Here is a 21,546-nt window from a genome sequence, read left to right on the forward strand (position 1 = left end):
CCAAGCATACGGAGACACTGTGTGTCTGGGAGTGAAGCAGATGCTCATTTCTAAGTAGGTTTTGGAGATATTGTTGTAATGCAGAAAATAATTACCAATGATTCTTTCATGGATCAGCATTTGCCATTACAGGAAGAATTGATCAGAACTAAAATACCTGCTCTGAAGAGATGACAGAACTCAGACCATCATCACTGTATGCGACGACTTCCCTTTCCTTCTTCACTGTTATCCATTTCTTCTGCTGCTGCGATCACAGTTAATTTTTCATGTCTCAGCTATGTGCTGCATGTGCCTCATGTTTGCATATAAGAACCTATAATTCAGGATCTTACAGTTAATCTGCAAACCTGATTAACTCTCAGTAAACACTGTTGCAGCTGACTTGTTTTTCATGTGGGCATCCCCGGAAAACAGGGAATACATGGAAGTCTTACACTACCAATGCTTTGTATGTTTCTGTGTGTGTGACCTCCAGTCAAAAGCCCTACCATTCAATTATAACCTTTCTGTTATTTCCCATGCCTTTTGAAACAGCCTCTAGCTGTGACACCGTGACAAATAGAAGCTAAACAATGCTATTAAAAATGCATCATGTGTGTTCTGCCATATTAGATAACATGGCCACAATTCATCACCCACTAATGCTGCCCGTTCACAGCTTTGCCAGTGCAATCTCCCTCCCATGTTTGCTTTGGACAATTATAGAGGATTTTTGGCCACACTTCACCTTTCTTCCTTTTCACCTTTGTTTTTTACCTTTATTCATTTCTCTGAAAACGGTGGTCTGCAGCCCGGATTGGATGTAGCTCATGTTTCCCAGTTTTCCTAAACTGTAATTCACTAAGAAGCCAAGCTGGAAAACAGCTGGGGAGGTTGATAGACACTGTTTTAGTGGAAAGCAGATACCTAAGTCCCTTGTTCTCTCTGAGGCCACTGCTGTACTGTTAGAAGCTATTACCCTTCCCGGTGTCCTATCAGCTTATCCACAGCTTGTGCTCCCCATCCTTTGCCACTCTGAGAATGAAGAGTTCTGCTCCCCTTCAGGGCTGGGCTGAGAGTTCACCAGCCTGGTGTTTCTCTGTCAGTGGAACCCAGGCCTGTCACCGTTTTAGTTTTGCAGCATTAGAATTATAGCAGTGGGCAGAACACCTGGTTTTTACCACTGGAGCTGCCCCACTGTGAGTGCGGGGCCAGCCGGGGTAAGGTGTCTCCCACAGCGTGCTGCAGGTGTCCGCCTGTTCTGCTGCCTGAGCTCTGTGGGCATGAGTCAGCTCTGGTCCAGGAGCCATCTGGCTGAGCAGCGCCGTGCTGAGCTCATCAGGCTGCTCCCGGGAAAGGCTTCTTCACTCAGGCAGAACATTTGCAGCACCTTGGCACTTCGTGTGGAGAGAGAGGTGGGAAAGTGGCCATTCACATACCTCCAAGAAGCCTTGTCTGCATTTCTTCATGTCCTCCCAAATGGAGAATGAGCTGTAAAATTGTAGATACTGCACAGTGGGGTGACTCAGTGCAATGTTGGGAGAGAGTGCTGTGGTACTGTATCAGGGCAGACAGTCCTGAGCTCTTGTTATCCTGGCCAACCGCATTCATGAAATGGAGCCTATTTTAGCCGCTCGCCAACTGCAGGCTCAGAAGCAGAGACCACAACAGCTCACTGGCTTTGACCTCACTGAAATGATGATCCCTGACTTGTACCCCTTGCAGGCAATGTTGCCTTAGTAATTTGGGGTTGCCCAGCTTTCTCCTGTCAACCAGTGCCACGTCAAAGCAACACAGCTGATGCACATGCTCAGGCACAGATCTTTCTTTGTTCTCTCAATCCAGAAGTGCTCTGTGAGTCCTCCTGAGAGCTGACCCTTTTGCTCTTCCTACATAACTTTTACCTTTGGCCCCTGAACACAGAGTCTAGCACAGCATTGGTGGGGGCTGGAGCTGGGCATGCTCTTCTCTAAGGTTCCACAGTAGGTGGTCAGTTCTCCTTTGGAGGGGGGGCATTCACAAAGGGCCATGTTAAGCCCTGTCCATCTTATATATATATATATATATACTGTGGCTCTGCCCTTACCTGGGGAAAGGTGAATTCTTGGAGCTCTCTTACAAGTGGTAATTGCTGGGATGTAAAAAATGGATGAGAGTGAGGCAAATCGTAATTTTAGAGTGTGGATTTTCCTGGCCTCCCGACCTGCTAACAGACAAAGTTGCTGATAGCTTTGGTTTTGCTTAGACTTTACTGCACTATCAAGTGCAGGAACGGTTTTTACTGCTCTGGGTTGTGGCCTGTGGTTAATGTAAAGAGAGAACTTGCCTGCAGGCGAGAGGCCTGCTACCACTCGCCTATCTGAAACACCCTGTGCCTGCATCCACTGCTGCACCTCCTCTGTGATGGTGGGGGGGTGATGTTTAAGCCAGGCACGGTGTTCTCCAACCACAGGTATGACACAGGTCAGCCACAGTCACGCTCTTCACCCCAGTCCATCTCAGCCTCTCCAGTGAGGGTTGTGCTCTTGCACCCACACTCTCCAATGCCCCCTGAGCAAAGCAATCCTTCCCCTGACCTTGCTCTGTTACACACGCAGCAGATCTGTGTCCATATGTTTGCTCAGATCAAGAGGGTTCTGGATCTCACTGCCCATAATGTTCTTCCTGCTTTTGGCATTGATGGACACAGAGCTCAAAACGACCAAACTGCGAAGCAGGCAACCCTCAAAATGCTGTGACGACGACAGCGAGCCCTCTGCAGACTCAGCACATAAAATAGGTCACTAGCGGAGGCATTTCACTCGCACAGCTCCATGTGCCCGCCTTTCCTCTTCCTTGCCCTTGAAGTTATTTGCATGTAAACAAGTAAAACTAAGACAAGGGATAACAAAGTGACGGTGAGGAATGGTGAGGGGAAAGGGAAGTGTCCCCAGTCCAGCTCTGGAGACTGCATCCTCACAGCTCCTGCCAGCTGGCTCCCCAAAGCCCTGATCCTGGTGCTGCTGCAAAAATAAAGGCCCATTGAGAAGTCTGGCTCCAAATTAGCATTTGAATTCCCCTGTAGCCTGTTGTCAGATGGGCAGGAGGTGGGTGCTAGTCTCGGTTGCTCAGCGCTGATACACAAAGGTGGCTTTAAACGGTCCTTATTTTTCTGAGGGGAAAAAATGCATTGCTCAGACTGTGGATACTTTCTTGTTTTTGTTTTTGTTGGGGTTTTTTTTGTTTGTTTGTTTTTTGGTTTGGTTTTTTTTTCTTTCCCTCTCCCATTCTTCTCCGTTTCACCCCTTTCCTGGGTCAGGCTGAGCCACCGATAGACACGTCTGGGTATTGTTAGCCCTGTCTGACCTACTTCTCTCCCTCCCCTTGGCCCCGTGTTATGGATGCTGGTGCTATGGAAACCTGCTTGACATGCCAGTGCCACAAAGCCGGGGTCACCAGCTGCACCCTCCTTTCCCGGCCCCACGGGAGCTTCCCTCCCAAACACCCCCCCAAAGAAAGATAGCAGCCTTGCTTCCCCGGGAAATTCAAGGGTGTCCTCCATCCGTCCCACAAAGCCGTGCTCCGGAGGGACTGGGGTGCTCTTCCGTGGGCTTCGGGGCACCGGTGCTGTTCTTCCTCATGCCAGGGCACGATCCTTCGGTCTGGCGGCCACTTGTAAAGCCGCCGCTGCCTGCACCAGACCGATCCCTGCCCGTATCCAGCACGGGCCAGCACGTCATGGATAGGGAAGTACACGTGGGTCCCTTGACGTTTTCAAGGTAATAAGCCACGAACTTGTGCACCGCGATCCAAAAGCCTTGCAGGAACGTGGCTGGGATCCTGGGAACGGCGGTGGGAACACGGCGGTGGGAACACCTGCGTGCCGGCGGTGCCTGTGGCGGGGGCAGCTGCTCTGTCCGGGGACACCGCTCTGCACTTCCACCGTCACTCGCGTGGAACCCGCCCCGCCGGGGACAGAGGCTCGTTTACAAGTTCAGCCTCTGTACCTGTGATAAAAGAGTTCTCGCTGATTCTGCGGGTTTCCTTTGCTCTCTGCTGGCCTCCTATCCGGCTGGCTGCTTATCCTGGGGAGCCTGTGGCACTATCAGAGTGGATTTGCTTCCGAACACCGCGCGCCAAAGGTTCTTTCTCCCTGCTGCTGGCAATGAACTGGCAGCCGTAAGGGAAGGAAACAGGAAAGAGCTCTGGAGCCCGCAGAGCGCTTTGCTTTATATCTGTTGTAAGTGTCCCCAGAAGATTCCTACGAGGCTCCAGGACTCCCCTACCCGATACCTTAAAGCTACAGCCTGGCCCAGCACGGATCAAACTCGAAGCAGGCGGATTCGTGGATGAGTGCTGGAGGCCGCGGTTGTGCCGGCTGCCTGGTGAGCGCTGCCCCGGGCACGTCTCGGGGAGCAGCCAGCGGTGCCGGGGCACAGGCGGCGGGCCCGGAGCCGTCGGTGGTCGCTGCCCTTGGACACCCCCGGGCCCGCCCGCGCTCAGCCGCGGGTCACCGGCGCCCTCTCCCGACGGCGGGGAGAGGCGGCGGGGGCCGGGGCGGCCGGAGCGGGCACGAATCCCGGGAGGAGCGGAGACAGCATCTCGGGGGCAACGGGGACACGAATCCCGACGGGAGCGGGGCTGATGGCGCGGGGCTGGCGCCCATGGCGGGGGCAGCGGTGGGACCCTCCTTCTCAGCGCTGGCCCAGAGCCCACGGGAGCGCAGCAGTACCGCTGGCGGCTGGATCACCTTTAAACTGCTGCTCTCCGGGGTGGGTTTTACACCTGCGGGACGGTGGCTCGGGGTGGCATGTGCAGTTACCCCCAGCACACCCTGTGCCAGCCCAGCGGTCCCTCAGCACTTCTGCAGCAGGTTCAGATGGGCAAACTGGTGCCACAGAGCGCCAGCACAGCATGCTGGGCAGCAGCATCATGAATTGAGTAAATCCCAAAATCATCGACTGTTTGAACCATCTGTCAGTGTAAAGTAGTTTTCTTTGACTGATGAAGCAGCAGAGCAATGACAGCAGCCCTGGTGGAGGAGACCAGCTTCCCTTCTGCTCGGGGCACCCGAAATGGCCCCTCTGACAGTGGTTTGAAGGGCTGATGATGTGCCTGTCATCTTTTCTGTGGCAGAACTGGTGGTGGCAGCCACCAAGGCCAGAGCCTGACTGCGCCGTGCCAGGATTTTTAATGGTTTCTGTGCATCCAAGGGGAGAAGCCGGCTACAATCTCACTGCTGAATCATTAATTTCCCTCCTCTGAGTCATCCTGCGGCCCTGTCACACACAGAGCGGACACAAGCAGGGCTGAGGTGGGCAGGGGCTCCAGGTTGATACAGCAAGTTTAGAAAACTGGTTGTAGGATAAAAGACAGAGATTGTGTCTACGGAACCAGTAAGCAGCCATTTGGACAAACCCCAGAAAGCAGTTTTGATGCAGAGTCAGGACCTGAACGAGCAGCTGAGGCTGGTCCTTCTGCATTAACTCTCTTGGAGGTGACTGATTATACTGGTAAAAAGGTGAGGACTGGGGAAAACTTCAGGAGATGGTAGGACCTGTTAATGCAAAGACTAAGTGAAATCTCACTGTGAAATCTGTTCCTCCCTGACCTTGCTAAGGCACAGCCAAGGTTAAACCACACTCAGACTTTTCTGAAATGTGTCACCAAAGATGCCAGGAGAAAAAGTTATTTATTTTGCTGTGACACCTGAGGATTCTGGTGAGGATTGGGCCCTGCCACACTGAAAATTTCACAGAGACAAGTGTTGTACAGTTATTTTTGTTTGGCTTTAAGCCTTACCCTGCAGTATTTGCCAGTTTCAATTCAGCAGCATGACTCCAGGACAGGATAGCCTGAAAGGGAAATGGACTAAGGGCTTTGCTGGAGAAGCCAATTTAAAATGCATGGAAGGAAAAGAAACAATGTGGAAAATTAATCATTTCCTCCAAAAACCCCCTGCCTTTTGTTCTTACAGTCCAGATATGCCTACTGCTGGGAAAAGGAGGGGAGAGCAGTGAGCTTTTTAATGTGGTTGGACTGGCATCATGCTCATGCAATTATTTTCACTCTCTGGGTTTGGTATGAATTCGTCCCATAATGTCACACGGAGCACTGTTGTGATTTCCTGAGCTGTGGCACTAGCGTGAGGGCATCAGTGGCCAAAAGCATCGGTATTTGTGAATACTGGACTCCTGAAAATCCAGTCCCTCCTGATGCAGGAGGGACCTGAACACTGGGCAAACCACTTTTTGGTGCTGAGTGGCTCAGCACCCAACCCATGAGCTCAACATCTCCAAAAATCAGCTCCTCCCTCCTCAGAGGTCTCCTCCCATGACACAGAGTTGCAGGCTTCATTGGACTGCATGTCAAGGAAACAAAGGCAGCCACTTTGCACTCGCACACTCATGTTTCTGTTCTCTGCAAACTCAGAAAGAGACACCCAGGACAGCAAGTTCAGTGACCTTTTATTTGTGCCTGTTGCCACAGGGCCCAGTTCCAAGTGGCACACGCAGCAGTGGTGATGAGTTTGCACAGTCCAATTAACAGCAGTGGCTGATAACCAGCACGAGGGCACCAACAGACTTTTGCCCAACATATTGATGGCTGCTCCAGTTTATCCCTCACCTCTTTTGTTATGTCCCAGCCCACATCGGGTTCCAAACAAATGCCTTTCTTAGGTGTGGGCCTTGGAAAACTGGCATGAATCCGTGTTCTGTGCCTGGGCTGAGGGCAGAGCCGCTGGAGAATGGGGAACCCATGGCACTTCCCTTTGGCAATTCACTGGGAAACTCAGACGGAGAAGAGTTTGCTTTTAAATGTCCTTGTTTGGGATTGTTGTTTCCACATCAGACATGATGGAGCTGCCAGATGTGGAGCAATTGGCACACAAAGTGCCATGGGGGAAAAATATCTCCCAAACAGCTCAGCAATTCCTGCCAGTGCTGGGCAGTGAGGAAGGAGGTGTTGAAAGCTTGCGTGAGGGTGGATTTCTCATTGAGGGCTGTCGAGTTGCAGCCAGTCTGTTAAGGCGGGCGGGAGGGAGCAGGAATTGAAGATGATGACAGTGATGAAGCACAGAGTGGGTCATGCTGTGAGAAGCTGGAGGACATTCAGGCCCACATAGTGAGAGAGGAAGAAATGCAGGATGCCCAGGGCTGACACTGCAATGAGAATCCAGAGAACTCCAGCGCTGAAGTATATCGGGGCGAGTCTGACGGGAGAGAGGCAGCTGCTGACACTGAACTTCCCTCGCGGGAACAGCCCCTTCCTCCCTGCAGAGGTGGATGGAAAGGCAGGCCCTGGCTGTCCCCTGCCCCTTGCGTGAGTCCCATGCCCTGCTGCCACCTCAAGGGAGCAAACACACACAATCAAAAGGCCTTGGGGCCGCTCCAGCCTTGCCCAGTACCTGTGTTGCCCTGTATGCACGTTCACATTATGGCTCAGAGACAAGGCTGAGTCATGCAGGAACCCCAGAGCACCCAAGAGTGTTGAGCTTTCCCAAAGCACATTATGTTCCAAATACACCCCCCCCAGGGGTTACCATGTACTCCCCTGAGTGCTGCTGTGTGTGAGTGTGTAACTGTATGTGTGTATGTGTGTAGCTCTGTGTGTCTGAGCATGTAAGTGTAAGAGTTTGCAAGAGTATGTGTACAAGTGTGCAAGAGTGTGTAACTGTGTAAGAGTGTGTAAGAGCATGCAAGATTGTGTGTGAGTGTGTTTACCTTTCAGAGGATGATGCCTTGTATCCCATAAAGTAGCAGTAGCGGGCGCAGAGATAGAGCAGACCCAAGGCAGCAGCCAGACCTGTGTTTAGGAGACATCACAGTGACCATCTCCAAAGGCTTTTCAGAGCTGCTTGGAATCAAGGATGTAGCCCAAAGTGAAGGAATAGAGACTCTGTCTCCTCTGGCTCCACCCTCCCATCAGAGACAGAATTACTGCTTTATTTGCTGTTCAGAAGTTGAGCAGGACCTGAGGACTGAGCCAGCATGCAGGGCAACAGAACCAGTGACAAACCATGTAATGGGATATTCTCACCTTGATGGAAGAAGAGTCCAGCCTGCCACAGGAGTGCCAGGAAGATGGGAAAATACTCAGAGGAGTTCACCCTGGCAGGAAAGAGAAAGGTCATAAACTAGGGAAAGGAAGGAAGCTCTTCCTCTTTTGCTTCCCCTAGCAGTTTCCAGACACTGGAGGCTTTTTCTTTTTAGACCTGATGTTGTCATAAAAAGCCTCCAGGCTTGTTCCTTTTCCCACAGTTCCTGACCCAGCTTTATTCACAGAAATTAAACTGTGGAAAGAATAGAGTCTCCAGGGTACAAGAAAGGAAGTAAAAGATTCCCAGGTCAGACTGTGCACAGAAAGGCTCCATGAACCAATCCCACTGCTCCTTCCCAAGTGCTGTAGCTCAAACACTGCTGTCAATGCCCCAAAGCCCCGAGCTGTAGGGAAGGCATGTCCCTCAAGTAGACAAGGCCAGAGCAGCCTAGGCTTTGTGCAGGAGTTGGAGGGAGATTGTAACTGTTGGGATTGTTTGTATGCCATGCCATGCCCTCCCAAAGGCACAGCAGCACCAAAAGATGCTGGATGAAACTGAGTCTTGGCCAGTGAAGGAGCAAATAAGGAGATGGCTGAGGAGATCCAGCCCAGTTGCTTTTTTTCCAGTGGTCAGCTACAGCAAAAGTGGAAGCTCCTCCCTCCCCACTGCAGCCCTGGTGCAGAAGTCACAGCAGAGATGCTGGATTATCCTCATCCCATTTCCAGTTGAGATCTCTCTGGGAACTTGTCCTTACCCATGAGTGAGATTCAGAGCAGGGCTGAAGCTGCCTGAGGTTTGGACAACACTTGGATAAAACCTGTCTAAGTCTCAGGCACCAAGGGTTATGTCTTTAGGAGCCCTACACTGTACAGCAGAGATTCTTGTGTGGTTTCTATCAGCAGTGGCTGGTTTAGGACTCAAGAGCCAACCCAATCCTGATGTTGACTCTTCAATCCATTAATTAACCTTGAGGGAGGTAATTGCTTAATTACGGTTCTAGGACAGGAATAGCAAAGCAGGGGAAAGGCAGTGCCGTTACATGAGACCTGGCAAATGTCAGGTAAGAGGTGTTTCTTACTGTGCTCGAAAGATCCTTTCAAATTCAGGAGGGCCTGAGATCTTTGGAGGTGAAATGCCAAACAACCTCCTAGCATAGATCACCTGGAGGAAGAAGTAGGCTGCAACAAAAGACAGAAAAGTAGCAGTGGTCAGTCCTGTGGCTGGGCACGGTGGAGTCAGGAGCTGGCCAGAGTCTGGGGAAAAAGATCTGCAGTCTCCTCCTAACCCCACACCCCACATAGCAGAGAAAGTTAGAATAAAATCCCAGGTACTTTTTAGATAAGGAAAAGGAATTACCCAGAGCTATAGTGAAGGAAGGAAGGAAGGAATATACAGTCACGTACAACCAGTGTTACCTGCTTTCTTGGATAATCAGCAGATGGTAAAATTGTTACACAATTCAGATGCACTTTTTACTGACAATGTCAAGGTTTTTTCATTCTTTTAATTTTTTCCTCTTCTAAATGCTGATATCTGTGTAGGGATGGAACTGATGCCACAGATAGCCAGCCAGACACTGAATTAAATTGTCATGCAACATGGGCCTGTGGCTGGGAGATGTTCCATGTGACCCACCACAGTGCATCCTTCCACCTTTTCACACCACAGAGCTCTTTGTATGCTCACATCTACATGCACTTCAGGAGCTGCTGTAAACCCAAAGAGGGAAATTCTACATGTTTGTGGAAGGGAAAGATTTACCAAAAGATTTATGAATAGGGGGGGTAGGTCAGTTCAGAGAAAGGGCTTCCCATGCACTCGTTTGGTTAAATGCTCTCCAGAACCCAGACAAGATATCAGTTCACTGTCTGCAAAGCAGTGAAGTGCCAGTGTAACAGGAGACATTAAATATGAAAGCAAAACAAAATCAGTGGAGTTAGAGTAGATTGATCCAGCCAGCATTTGAGCACATGCATCCAATGGTCCCTACCTTGCTCCAGGACTCCCAGGACTGTAACAGCAGCCAGCCAATGAATCTGATCCAACATACTGACTTTTCCAGACCCTAGAAAATCTTATTTCTTGATCAGGAGTTCCTCTGGCCAGGTTCAGTCCTTGCTGATGTGGCAGTTTGCGATGGTGTCTGACAGCCTACGTTTGTTCTAATTGAACAAACAAAGCAAAGATTTGGGCAGTGGCATTGACACCCAGGAGGAGCCTGGTGGCCATTATCACATGCACTGTGGAAATGGAAATCAGTGGAGAAAGATTTAATGGAGTATTTCCGTTCCCACCCACCCTTTTCCAGGAACGGAGCTAAGAGGAAGTGGAAAAGCCAGTACAGAGACAAATGTGAAAGAGAAGGGAACTGGGAGCTGAATGGATGGACAAATCTCAATAGCCCACTAATCCACTCCCCCCAGGGCATTTGCTTTAGGCCAGGGCACATCTCCTTTGCTGATGTTGCAGGAGAAACCAAAGCTCTGCTTGGGCTGTTGTGTCACACCAGAGCACAGGCAGCATTCCAAGGTACATATCCCTGTGCACATAATCCTACACAGGCTCTGGATAGCATGTGTTGGGCACAGAGAAGGACTTATGGCCACAACACTGAACCCTGCATGAAAAACACTCTGAGAGGGTAAGAGAGGATGGGTTAAATTATAAAAGGTCTCTAGATCTGTCCTGCACACTGATATTTTATCTGGAGATGGGTCCTGCAGAATGACTGTCAGACACCAAGGCAGTTTCAGAGCCAGCTCTCATTCCAGAAAGGCTGGGAGATGTGCATTTATGGCTTCTGATCAACCCTCAGCCCAATGAATTCTCTCCATATGCTCCAGAGTGAGATCTTTGTGGGGAAAAACCTGCAGAATTCATCAGGAAACATCATAACAAAAAGAAAATTACATTTTCACGTGTCAGAAGAGACCCATTTATCTAGTTCTCATCTAAGAGCACAGCATCTGGCACAGACAAAAGCCTCTGGGACCACCAGCTTTGTTTCCTTTGTCTCTCTTCTTTCAAAGAATTCTCCCATCAGACCAGGGAAAAAGAAAAGCAGGTTAAGACAAAGTGATCGTTGAACACCACTGTTACAGAAAGTTATATTAAAGTAGTTTACAGAAATTACATTGCACACCTGATGTCTTTGATAGGCTTTCCAAGAAGCAATGAGCTGGTTCTGGTTTTCTGCGCGTCTATATAAAGGCACCCAAAGTGGCCATGACAATGTCCCAGCTTAGTATTTTTCCAAATAATCAAATACATACCCCATTGTTTTTCAAACACCAGCTCTAAGATTAATTCCTTTTTTTTGGAATTGAACCTTTTTCATTGCAGTCACTGTTTAGAAATATGAGGAACATTGTGTTTTGTTTTCTTCTATTTAGTTGTCAAAGAAATTAAGAACTCCCCTGTGTCAGCTCAAAAAGGGCAGAGGTCTTGCAGTGCTTAATGATGTTTGGTTTCCCTCTGCTCCTGTCTGATAACAGCCTGCTAGTGAACGAAAATAAAGTAAACAACTGAACAGAAAAGATTTGAGCTTACGCCTCCATCAGATGACAGTGCCCTGTGAGCTGCATCAACAGTGTCAAATGTGTGCAATGGAATCTGGGCCAGGAGGAGCTGCACAGGCTGCCACAGAGCATTCCTGCTCTCCAGATCATCACTAAACACAAAACACTTCTAGAGTCATCATCTAGCATGGTCTAAATATAAGAAAGGCCAATAGAAATATGAATGAATAAACAAGCACACATGTACCCCTCCTCCTCCCTCCTCCATAAGCAGAATTTTTCTAGCTGTTTTTAAACTCCCGAAGAGCGCAACATTTTTCTTGTCCCTGTTTCTCACCATCAGAACTCACTTTATTTTCCATTCTCCCTCAGTGCTCACAATGAACAGGCACACGTACCCTGGTCCCAGCACCAAATGCCCCTGGGTGAGACTTTCATGAGTGGGCAGCTTCTGCACCTGTGGACTACAGCATATTGTGAAACCTCACCCTGCGAGGCTGACACAGGCAAGTTCCATTCTAGGCAAAGGCAAGTCTTGCAGTCCCAGGTGCACCTCAGTGTGGATTTGCTGAGCAGGAGCTCCTGAAATGCTGTACCCCTCTCCCACTCCCTGTACTCCAGATTATGCCACGTGAATGTGGCCCCGTGTCAGAGAGCACAGATCAAAGTCCTCACACCTCCCACTGAGTCATTTCTCTGTGCCCGTGGTTGCTTCTGCCACCTCTCCCTGCAGCCAATAATCCAATCTGCATCCTAATTTTCACTGTAGAGATACACTCTGAGCTGGACTGCGACACCAATAGGCATTAAAAATAATCTTGGGAAGAAAAATGGTCAACACAATGCCTTGGAGGAGTTTTAAGCATCCACAGAGTTTACTGCACGATTTACTTGCCTGGAGCAGCAGGGCAAGGAGAAGCCAACAGTGCTTAATCCAGCACTGTTACATGCAGTAACATCCCCTGGAAATGTATTTCAGGAGCGTACAATGGCTCAAGAGCTTTCTGTCAGTGGAAGGGTGAACATTTTGCAGATGAGCAACTCACCCTTCAGCTGTGAAGCATGGAGGCGCTTCGTTCTTCCAATTCTATTGCACAAATATGGAAATATTTTGTAATGCAGGTTGTACTTGTGCTTCCTTTCCCTCTGAATCCTTTTACAGCCACTACGTACATCCAAACCCGTGACTGTGGAACTGCTTGTCAGAACAGTTACTGTATTTGTGTAATAACAGCAAAGAAAAGAAGAGAGGAGGGTTCAATCAAAAGATTTTTTTTTCTTGCAGAGAAGAAAGACTTTTTCTAGTTCAAGAGAAAGAAAGAGAGCTTGGCCCCAAGCAACTCAGTCTGTTCAAGTATAGCTCCTCAGCATGGGGAGGTGGGGTTGGCAATGCGCCTTCCTGCCCTCCCATTCCCATGGAGGCTTCTCTTAAACTCAGACCTACATGTGTTGAGATTTTCCTGGAATTCTTGGATGTTCCATCTGTGAAAGGAAGGACACACTAAAAATGTGGCAAGAAAAAAAAGAATTCATTATTTTATCCCTTAGGAAGGCACAACTGGCCACGTGTTCCCAGGAAGCGCGGACAGCTGCAGACAATTTCTGCTCTGTGACTCCCAACAGGACTCAGAGCAAGCATAAGTTGGAACAGATCTCCTGAGCACACTGAAATACATCCTGGGTTTTGCATTTTGGAAAAAACCATAAAAACTTTGCATGACAAGAATTACCATGTTTTCCAAAAATGAGCATCTCTCCAGAGGGTCCTCCATCCATGAAGTAAAGGAGCAGGTGGTTGGTTTTGTCAGTAACATTCAGGTTGGCATTATACAACTCATCTCTTGGAGTACAAACTCAGTGTATATTGGAGATGTACCTTAGCCTTTTCATCCAGACCAATGTCAGACCATATTTCTGTCATTTATATATCTATGGCAGATCAAAGAGGTCACATGAATGTGTACAAATATTTAGTTACAGCAAAACTTCTACAGGCCACACCAATCTTGGGGATGCTTGAATGCTTCTGCATGGAGCAGGACCACAGCCAAGCACCTATTGACAAGCACTTCTCATCTCAGTAAAGATGAAGGGCTTCACTTTGGAGATCAAACAGGGAAAACATAAAAAAAATAATTTTCTAGAAAGCAAGATGGAAAGCAGAGTCTTTAGAAAACCACATAAACGAATATATATACTCATTTGTTTAGGGATAGTTTGGAGAAACTTTTTTAAGGCTTTCTTCTAATGGAGTTTGGTGAGCTTTATCCATATGCACATTAAGTCTGGCTGGAGGCTACATCAGTATAAAAGCAATGCCAAAACTCTCCCCTTAATTCATCATCCGAAGGCACTGGTACATGCAAATGAATTATAGCCCTTCATTTATGATCAACATCTGTTAAAAGTATTAATTAAATGTCTCTCTTGCCCTGCTTTGTCTTTTGTTATTGTCACACAAGGAAAGCCTTTTCCATGTGTTTTGGCAATTTTCCTACCTCCTGTTCAACAGAAAGTCAGGAATAGCTAATAAACAAAAAGGAACAATGCCAGAAAGTGCCTCGCTTGAAGAATAAACCTCTGGAGTGATAAGTGCACATGTCAGGAAGAGGGAGGATTTCCCTTTGCAGAGGGACAAACAAGCCTTTCAAACATCTTTGGAAGCTCTTATATTAACATACACTTAGTATTATCCTATAATGATGTGGGTAAAGAATTGCAAGTATACAAGGTACATCAGAATGCATCAGAGGCCGGAGAGTGGCCATGAAATGCAGTTTCCTTTCCCCAAATTATAGAGGTGAAGAAATAGAGCTGTTCAGCATTTCTATCTTGTTTAGACCAGCGCACCCAGATGCTGGCTGGCCCTACCTGGTTATGAGATAAAGCTGGGCAAGGCATTGGAGACAGGCAGAGTGAGGACAGCTCTAAGGAGACATTTTCCAGAGGGAAGACTGGAATTCCTAATAGGTCTCCTGCAAAGAAGAGACATGTGGCTTGTCAGAAACAGGGAAAGAGTCAGGGGAATTTGCCTGAAGTGGGGAGGTGTTGCTGTGCAAAGTCTTATTTTCAGGGATGGGGCAATCAGGAGGGCAATTAGGGGAGGGCAATTGTCCCTCTGCCTTATGGTGACTTTTCACACCAAAGTTCTGTCCCACGGTGGTTGAGGGAAAGGGAGATGGTTTGGGGAGAGATCTGCCCTAGGTCCTCACTGGAGATGCTCTTCTCTTCTTGCTTAGTGCTGCGGGACTGTGCCCAAACCCAAGCCCTGCTGAGAGTCCTGCCCTGTGTCACCCTGTCCATAACACTGGGGCACAGCCCAGCTGGACAAATATGGAGGGTGAGACCACAGAGTGTCTAGACATCAGCATGAGGCCCAGGGACAAACTTGCGCAAGGGCAGAAGGCACTGAGGGCAGGAAACTGACAGATGTTTCTGTAGAAGTCCACTGATATCAGCAGTGTCAAAAAGTTTTGAAATATATCTTCAGAATGAATCAAAGGCAAACTCTGTGGATGAGAGCAGACCATCATTTGAACTGTTCTTTGAACTCATACACTGTCATGCCCCCAGAAGAAGTGATGTGCTGGCTGGGGAATGGAGCCCAGGTAGTGGGTGGGATGCAGCCAGTGAGGGGTACACACACTGTGCTGCAGCTGGGAGTCTGCAAGTGTACTGGAAGAAGGGTGAAGAGGCTGCCTGGGTCACAGAGCACTGAGCACAGAGAAACACAAACAGGTTCTGTTTCTTCTCCCATCTCCAAAGGAGAAATTAAACAGAGCCAGCCTCCACATCTCCTGCTGGCACAACACCAGGGAGACTGCAGCAACTACAGATCATGGGACCAAGAAGTGGGTGTGGGAGCAGATGGGTTTTTAGTAACTGGCCATCATTTCTTGTGGCTTTTGTGTGTCAGAGACAGGCTAAGGTCAAGCTGACCTCTGTGTACTCCACAGTGGTGGCAACTGCAGGGAAAGCAGGGCTGGGGAGAGCTGCCACAGGAACATGACTCCTCAGGCCTCATATGGAGCCCAGACGCTGTGTGAAGGCTGACCCAGCTCTGCTGCCCCCCAGCAATGGCAGGTAACTCCTACCCCAGCATCTCAAGTTGGGGGTCACCATTTAAGGTACCAAAAGTGGAGACCTCTTCTGAGCCTTTCCCTTTCTGTCCCAGCTTCTGGGTTGCAAAATTAGGCTAAGAAGAGTACCAGAGGTGCCACTGGGACCAGGCAACATCCTGGCACTGGTCTTCTTCCAGAATCTTCTGAGTGACTTCAGCCTCCCCAGCTATGGAGGTGCTGGCCCAGAGTGGCAGGCAGTGAGGGGCTGTGCCCTGGGAAGCCAGGACAGACAGACAGGGTTAGAAAATCTTACTCTTCCCAGAGGCCTCTAAGAAGTATCAACAACAGGGAGCTTTGGCCAAACATGAGAAACCACCTCTCAGCAGCCATAAACTGGTGACCAATCCCACACTGGGACAAAGGACTTGATTTAGAACCAGCTGGGTTTATTTTTAGGGTGTGAAATGGTTGGTGGACACAATGGTGTAAAAGAATTTATTGAAACAGTGCTAAATACCAGACTACCCTGCACACCCTTGCTTTTTAATCATTGGGAGGCTGAAATGGCAATTGAAATGATGCTATTTTGGTGACTCTGCCTCCCAAAACCTGGAAGCAGGATGGATGGTGTCTATAAGTGCTCTGACAAGAAGAGGATTCATTGAGTGACTACAGGGCAGTTATTGAGCTCCTTGCTAGAGCTGTTCTACTGGCACCCTGGATCTCTGTTGGGGAAAAAGGCAGAAAGAACCTGCTGTAATTCCAGAATTTCCTGCAGCCTTTACATAAGAAGTATTCCACTGCTTCCAGTTTCCTGACATGATTCCACTGCCCTCTTACAGAGAGGGGTGTTCAATGCTTAAGGAAGATTTTCTTAGTGATACAAATCCCTCAGAAGCCATCATGTTTGCCCTCAAACCATGTGGTCACAGGGTTTTAGATTTGTGCCTCTGAGGGCAGTAAGGTGAGATGGACAGCACTGGCATAGGCATCCTTCTGCCCGTTGTATCTCACTTTAGAACACCCATTTTCCAGCATCCACCCATCTGCTCCATACTGCACAGGACTGGGATGCTGCCTAACTTGACATGTCCTGATGGTGGCCACTGCTGTTAGGAGAATTCTCAGTGCCAAGTCAGTGCTTGATGCCTCCTGGCTATGCCAGCTTCAGTCTGCAGGACAGCATCCATTCCCTGCCTCCCAGCGCTTGCCTTTTATCCAGGGCCTGGGGAGGCGAAGCACAGTTCAGCACAGCACACAGGAGACTGGGATGTGCTATTTGAATGCACTGAGTGAGTGCTGGCATTCCCTGCTTTACATCACAATTTAGTGCTTTTGCTCAGCACTTGCAGATATTCAAAATTAATCCAGTCTGTTGGTACAGCACTTATCAGGGACAAGTGTTTAAGTTATTACTAAAGCAAACAGAAAAATCTCCACCTATTATTTCCAGAGGTTCAATATTTACAATAGATTAACACAGTCAGCTACTATTTGCAGAACACTTTTTTTTACTCCTGTGAAAATTAGTTAAAATCACTCCCAAAGTCCTCAAATGAAAACACTTTCAGAATTTATCATTTATCGTGCCAATGATCTTCTTCATTCCTAATATAGGGCTTCTTAACCAAATTCATACAGGTAGATTTTTTTATTATGTATATTTTCATTAAACATAGATTTTTATTATATATAGAGAGATTTTTAATATGTATTTAATAATCTATTAAGAGCGCAAAAGCAGACCTTGGCTTGTAATCAATTAAAAATTATTAAACAATTAGAAACAAATTTAATGTCAAATTTAATTTGGGGATTTTTTAGCTTGCCTCAGATTTATTTCTGTATATTCATAAAGGGAGAAGGATCTCTGATTCTTTTTGCTGCCTTGTAAAAAGGTATCAGAAAACATCCTCTAATAAAAGTTTGTCTAGGACTGCAGAAAGCTCACAGCTCAGCCCCCTTTTACCTTGGACAGGACTTGTCCAGAGGAAACAAAAGGAAAGGCCCTTGTCACTGAGTTGATAGGTAGATTAAAAATGTAACCATTCACAGGATGAAGTCTTAGATTAAAACAACCCAAAATACAAAGAGAATGTTGAGCTTCTACAAAGTAAGTCAGTGACTGATTCTAGTTCCATGTATATGCATTTGCAAAAAGGAGAGTCTAATGGGGGAGACATTTAGAACCAATGAAAGAAACGAACTGGAAATGTAAAATCAAAATAGCGAGTTGATTTGATATGCACTCAATAGTTATAAACCACAGTTTCCACAAAGTCAGATGAGCGGGCAGCTCAGCTCAGCCTCTTCATCTTGGGGAATTTAGCCCACTCTGAAAGAATTCAAGCTCTTACCCAGCCCAGTATCTTGATGGAAAACTAAAGCACCATATTCTTGACTTTGGAATTTGTGTTTGAGAACACCAACATTCCCTAAAGCGAAGGTGAGATTTTATCTTAATCAGATCTCTCTCTTCATTCCTCCTCATTCTTCTGAGTTTTCATTGAGCTTGGTAGCAGCTTGCCTTTATAATTTGATCTATTTCTTTCAGTTAAAATACTTGCCCCATGATTAATTAAAGTCTTGAATGATAAGATCTTATTCTGAGCTATTTGACTTGAAAATGGAGGCAAAGGTTGTCATGTTTCACTTGTGTAACATTAAACATTCCTTTCCTTCTCATGCCAAGCATTCTCTGTGACTGACCAGACCACCTTCATTTTCCTATCCATCCAGGTAGCAAAGGAAGCCTTTTACCCCCCAACTTCTGCTTGCTTTAATAGCCAGCCAGTTCTGAAATAAATCCCCACCTCTGCATTCCCTTGGGTTTCTGCATCTCCTAACTCTGCAGAGAATACTGCACCACTTGTTGCATTTACACACAGCCACAGTGGTGCTTCATAATCTCTGACTCACCATTTCCCCTGGAAACGCTGTTAGAATGGCCATGTTTAGGGGGTTTTAACAATCTCCAGCCTTCCAGTCAGCTGCACTGAAGACTGGGGTGAAGCTAAAATGAGGACAGTAAAGAACAGCAAGAACATCACAGCCTTTGGGTTATCCTGCTCACTCTTCTTACTCTGAACTGGAAGAAAATCCTGTGGATCCCAGATTTCTGCTTACTGTCTTCTTTGGTTGACATGCTGTTGCATACATCTGCTTTTAAAAAAGGTTCTTTGATTTCTGAAATAGCACTAAGCATAATTTCCTTTCATTCCCTCATAATCAAACAGCAGTGGCAGCAAGGCTCACACTCAGTAGGTGAGCCTGGAGGAAAGGCTCTGCTATTGCCTTGGAGTGAGTCAGAATGGGCAGAAATGTCTGGTGTTAATACAGTCATCAGGGCCTTTGTCTCCACTTGACATGAACAAGCAGGTCCAAAGCAGAGCCCTCTGGTGTGGGTGAGGGCTGCAGGGTTCTCAGGGTGATTGCTGATGATGTGGACAGCCTTGGCTTCCCATCCAAAGAGTTTTCCATTGTCTACAAAGATAATAAGGACACCACAGACTGTGTCTCAGGTTCACCCTGCACTTCAAGGGCCTCCTGGGTAAGATATAATAAAAACATAGACACTCCCATAAAAGAAACCTCCAGTACATCTCCACAGTGCACACTTTTTGCCTGTTTCTAGACACATTTTGAGCAAGAGTTCAGACTGACAACAAGTGATTGAAAATAAGTTCTCCACTGTAACCAAGGAAGGGAATGCACACCTCACTGCAATGCTATTTTGCTTTTGCCAGCCACAGCAATGCAAGAAAACGCAGCATATTCCCACAGAAAATTCTGGAGGAACACCAGGTTGGACCCACCAAGGTCACTTTCACTGCACAAAGCCCCATGCGGTGGGCTGGAAAGCAGGGGCTTGCTGTGGTCCTCCTCCTCACCGTGCTGCCACATGTGTGCCGACTCACTGCTGCCCCTGGGCAGAGCACAGCTTAGCAGCCGGGCACTCAGGCAGTGACAAAGTCCTCAGCACACTCTTTGTCCCTGCTGGGCTTGGGAAGCCAAGCGGGCGCGGGACCACCTCCGGACCCCGCAGCTAATCCTTTCCTAGGAGATGTCTATCACAAATGCAAGCAGCAGCAAATCCTATAAGCCCTTCACTGCTGGCTGGTTTGCTCCCAGCAACCAGGAATGGAAATCCGTTCACCGTTTCTCACCAGCTCAGCCTGGGCATCCGGAGCCTCGGAGGTGCCTGCACTTTCTGGGGATGTTGACAAAAGTCTGCCAGGATCTTGGAGCTCCTGTGAGGCAGAGAAACATTGGAGACACGTCTCATTTCTGGAGGCAGAGTTGGATCCTTCAAAACACAGGGTTTGTTTATCCCCTCCCTTCCTGGCACAGAATGGAGCCTTTTTCTGCAGAAAAGAGGCGGAATTTCAGCACGGCTCTGCAGTGAGGGAAGGACAGGAGAGGCCAGGAAGGGTGTGAGACAGGGCCCCAAACCACACGCCCTGTGCAAGTGCCTTGGCGCCGGCTTGGGAGGAGAATCCCGGGCCAGGAGAGAGATCCATAATGCATTTTTGCCACCAGACGGCAGCGGGGAGCTGCGGTCGAGAACAGCTGGTGTTCGCAGGAGCTGCTCTAGGGAAAAACAGCAGAAGGAGCTTCTCCCTCTGCTGACTATAGCCTGCCTTGTTACACTTCCCTCGTCCAGCCCCCTTCGCTGTCCTTAGGAAAACACAGAAGGGTACAGCGTAGAGAGAAAGGAATTTTCTTAGGATTTTCTTTGGAAAATAGATATGCATCAGACTTGCCTTGCCTTCCCATCTGCTGAAACCCTCCTGGGGTGAGCACAGGCGTGGATCCCACCCCAGCATGGACCACCCCCCTTGAGCAGCTGCGGCACTGCCGCTGTTTTTGAAGAGGGAGTTAAATGTGCAAAGTCCCTCTGCCTTGCAGCTACAACCTATGACCCAGTGGTTATTAGGGATACAGTGAATGCACATGAAATCCTTGCTGGCTGGTTGCAGCCACCGTGGCCACAGTGCAGCTGTGCCATGACCCCTCCCTGTGGGCACTTGCTCCTCCGTACATCTCCTGCACGATGGGGACGGAGCCGTTACTGGGAAGTGGTTTTCTTTCAGGGTGTTGTTTCTCAGAAGCAAGCCCCTCCTGCATGTTACAGAGTTCCCTGACTTACAGGGCTCTTGATAGCAAATGTAATAGGTTGTCTCAGTTTTCCACGGGGACCATCCACCAGAAGGTGATGCTCCATAGCAGGGACAACTGAATAGGACGTATATCCCACCTGAGCCATTCTGAGTGGAGTATTTCAGCACCGACCTGCCTTCATCAGCAAGTGTTAGAGGTTCAATTTCTCAAGTTGTTCGGGCACATCTTCACCTGTGCTGCTCCTCAAAAAGCCGATTCTGCTAATCCAGCAGAGATCACACCATGTGTCTTTTACTTGGTTTGCTTTCAGCTCGGACAGGCACCCAACACCAGCCACGGAACAGCCACATGAGCACGCAGGAGGAAGCCACATGGAGGGTGGCACGCTGGTAATAGAAAGAGGCTCGGTGTAAAACCACATGCAAGATTTAAGTGAAAACGGTAGGGAAGTATAAAAAAATAGGGATCAAAAGACAGCGTGCAGGGTACCAACCACATCTGGGCTTCTGTCTTAGAAGAAGAGAGTGGTGAGGGTTTTCTCATCAGACACAGACACATTAAAATGGCTGAAATGTATGTTTTCTGTTATCCAGCCTCCTCAGCTCCTGCAGCTGATGATTGCAAGTGGGAGAGTGGCCAGTCTGGAGAGGTTACTGAGTTAAGTGTTGCTAATTCCTTGTTTATTGACTTCAGTAAATTTGGATTAGGATGGGCCAGGGGTTCCAGGTGGTGGCTTGTGCTGTTTACATGGCACGTCAGGAATGCAGCAACTCTACCATGATTTTGCTTGTTTTTCAAGAGGATGTGATTAGGAATGCAGAGAGCTGAGGAGAAGCACTGTGCT

General features: G+C 48.1%; 1 protein-coding gene across 4 annotated transcripts; it reads right to left on the reverse strand.

The window, feature by feature from the left end:
- Positions 1–6,427: 6,427 nt before the first annotated feature.
- LOC136297247 (leukotriene C4 synthase-like) lies at positions 6,428–19,876 on the reverse strand. 4 transcript variants are annotated; one of them, XM_066197038.1, is made up of 6 exons: positions 19,748–19,876; positions 9,993–10,164; positions 9,081–9,180; positions 8,002–8,072; positions 7,686–7,767; positions 6,428–7,174 (listed from the first exon to the last, which is right to left on the reverse strand). In XM_066197038.1, the coding sequence occupies exons 2-6, from the start codon at positions 10,048–10,050 to the stop codon at positions 7,048–7,050; spliced, it is 438 nt and encodes a 145-aa protein (XP_066053135.1). In that variant the 5' UTR covers positions 10,051–10,164; positions 19,748–19,876; the 3' UTR covers positions 6,428–7,047. The 4 variants fall into 4 exon arrangements, with proteins under 4 accessions (XP_066053135.1, XP_066053134.1, XP_066053133.1 ...); XM_066197037.1 differs by lacking the exon at positions 19,748–19,876 and adding an exon at positions 12,567–12,815; XM_066197036.1 differs by lacking the exon at positions 19,748–19,876 and adding an exon at positions 12,567–12,815 and having other exon boundaries at positions 9,993–10,242.
- Between the last annotated feature and the right edge of the window lie 1,670 nt (positions 19,877–21,546).

This window comes from Chamaea fasciata, unplaced genomic scaffold (genome assembly GCF_029207755.1).
Source record: "Chamaea fasciata isolate MVZ Bird 193981 ecotype frontalis unplaced genomic scaffold, bChaFas1.0.hap1 SCAF_15, whole genome shotgun sequence".
Classification (NCBI taxonomy): Eukaryota; Metazoa; Chordata; class Aves; order Passeriformes; family Sylviidae; genus Chamaea; species Chamaea fasciata.

What these genes read in the sequence shown, in the direction of transcription:
- LOC136297247 (XM_066197038.1), bottom strand. Translation starts at nt 10,050, where the DNA reads ATGTTGGATCAGATTCATTGGCTGGCTGCTGTTACAGTCCTGGGAGTC. An exon ending in CCTGGGAGTCCTGGAGCAAG is followed by an intron (nt 9,181 to 9,992) that starts GTAGGGACCATT and finishes CTTTTGTTGCAG; the next exon opens with CCTACTTCTTCCTCCAGGTG. An exon ending in GAAAGGATCTTTCGAGCACA is followed by an intron (nt 8,073 to 9,080) that starts GTAAGAAACACC and finishes CTTTCCTGCCAG; the next exon opens with GGTGAACTCCTCTGAGTATT.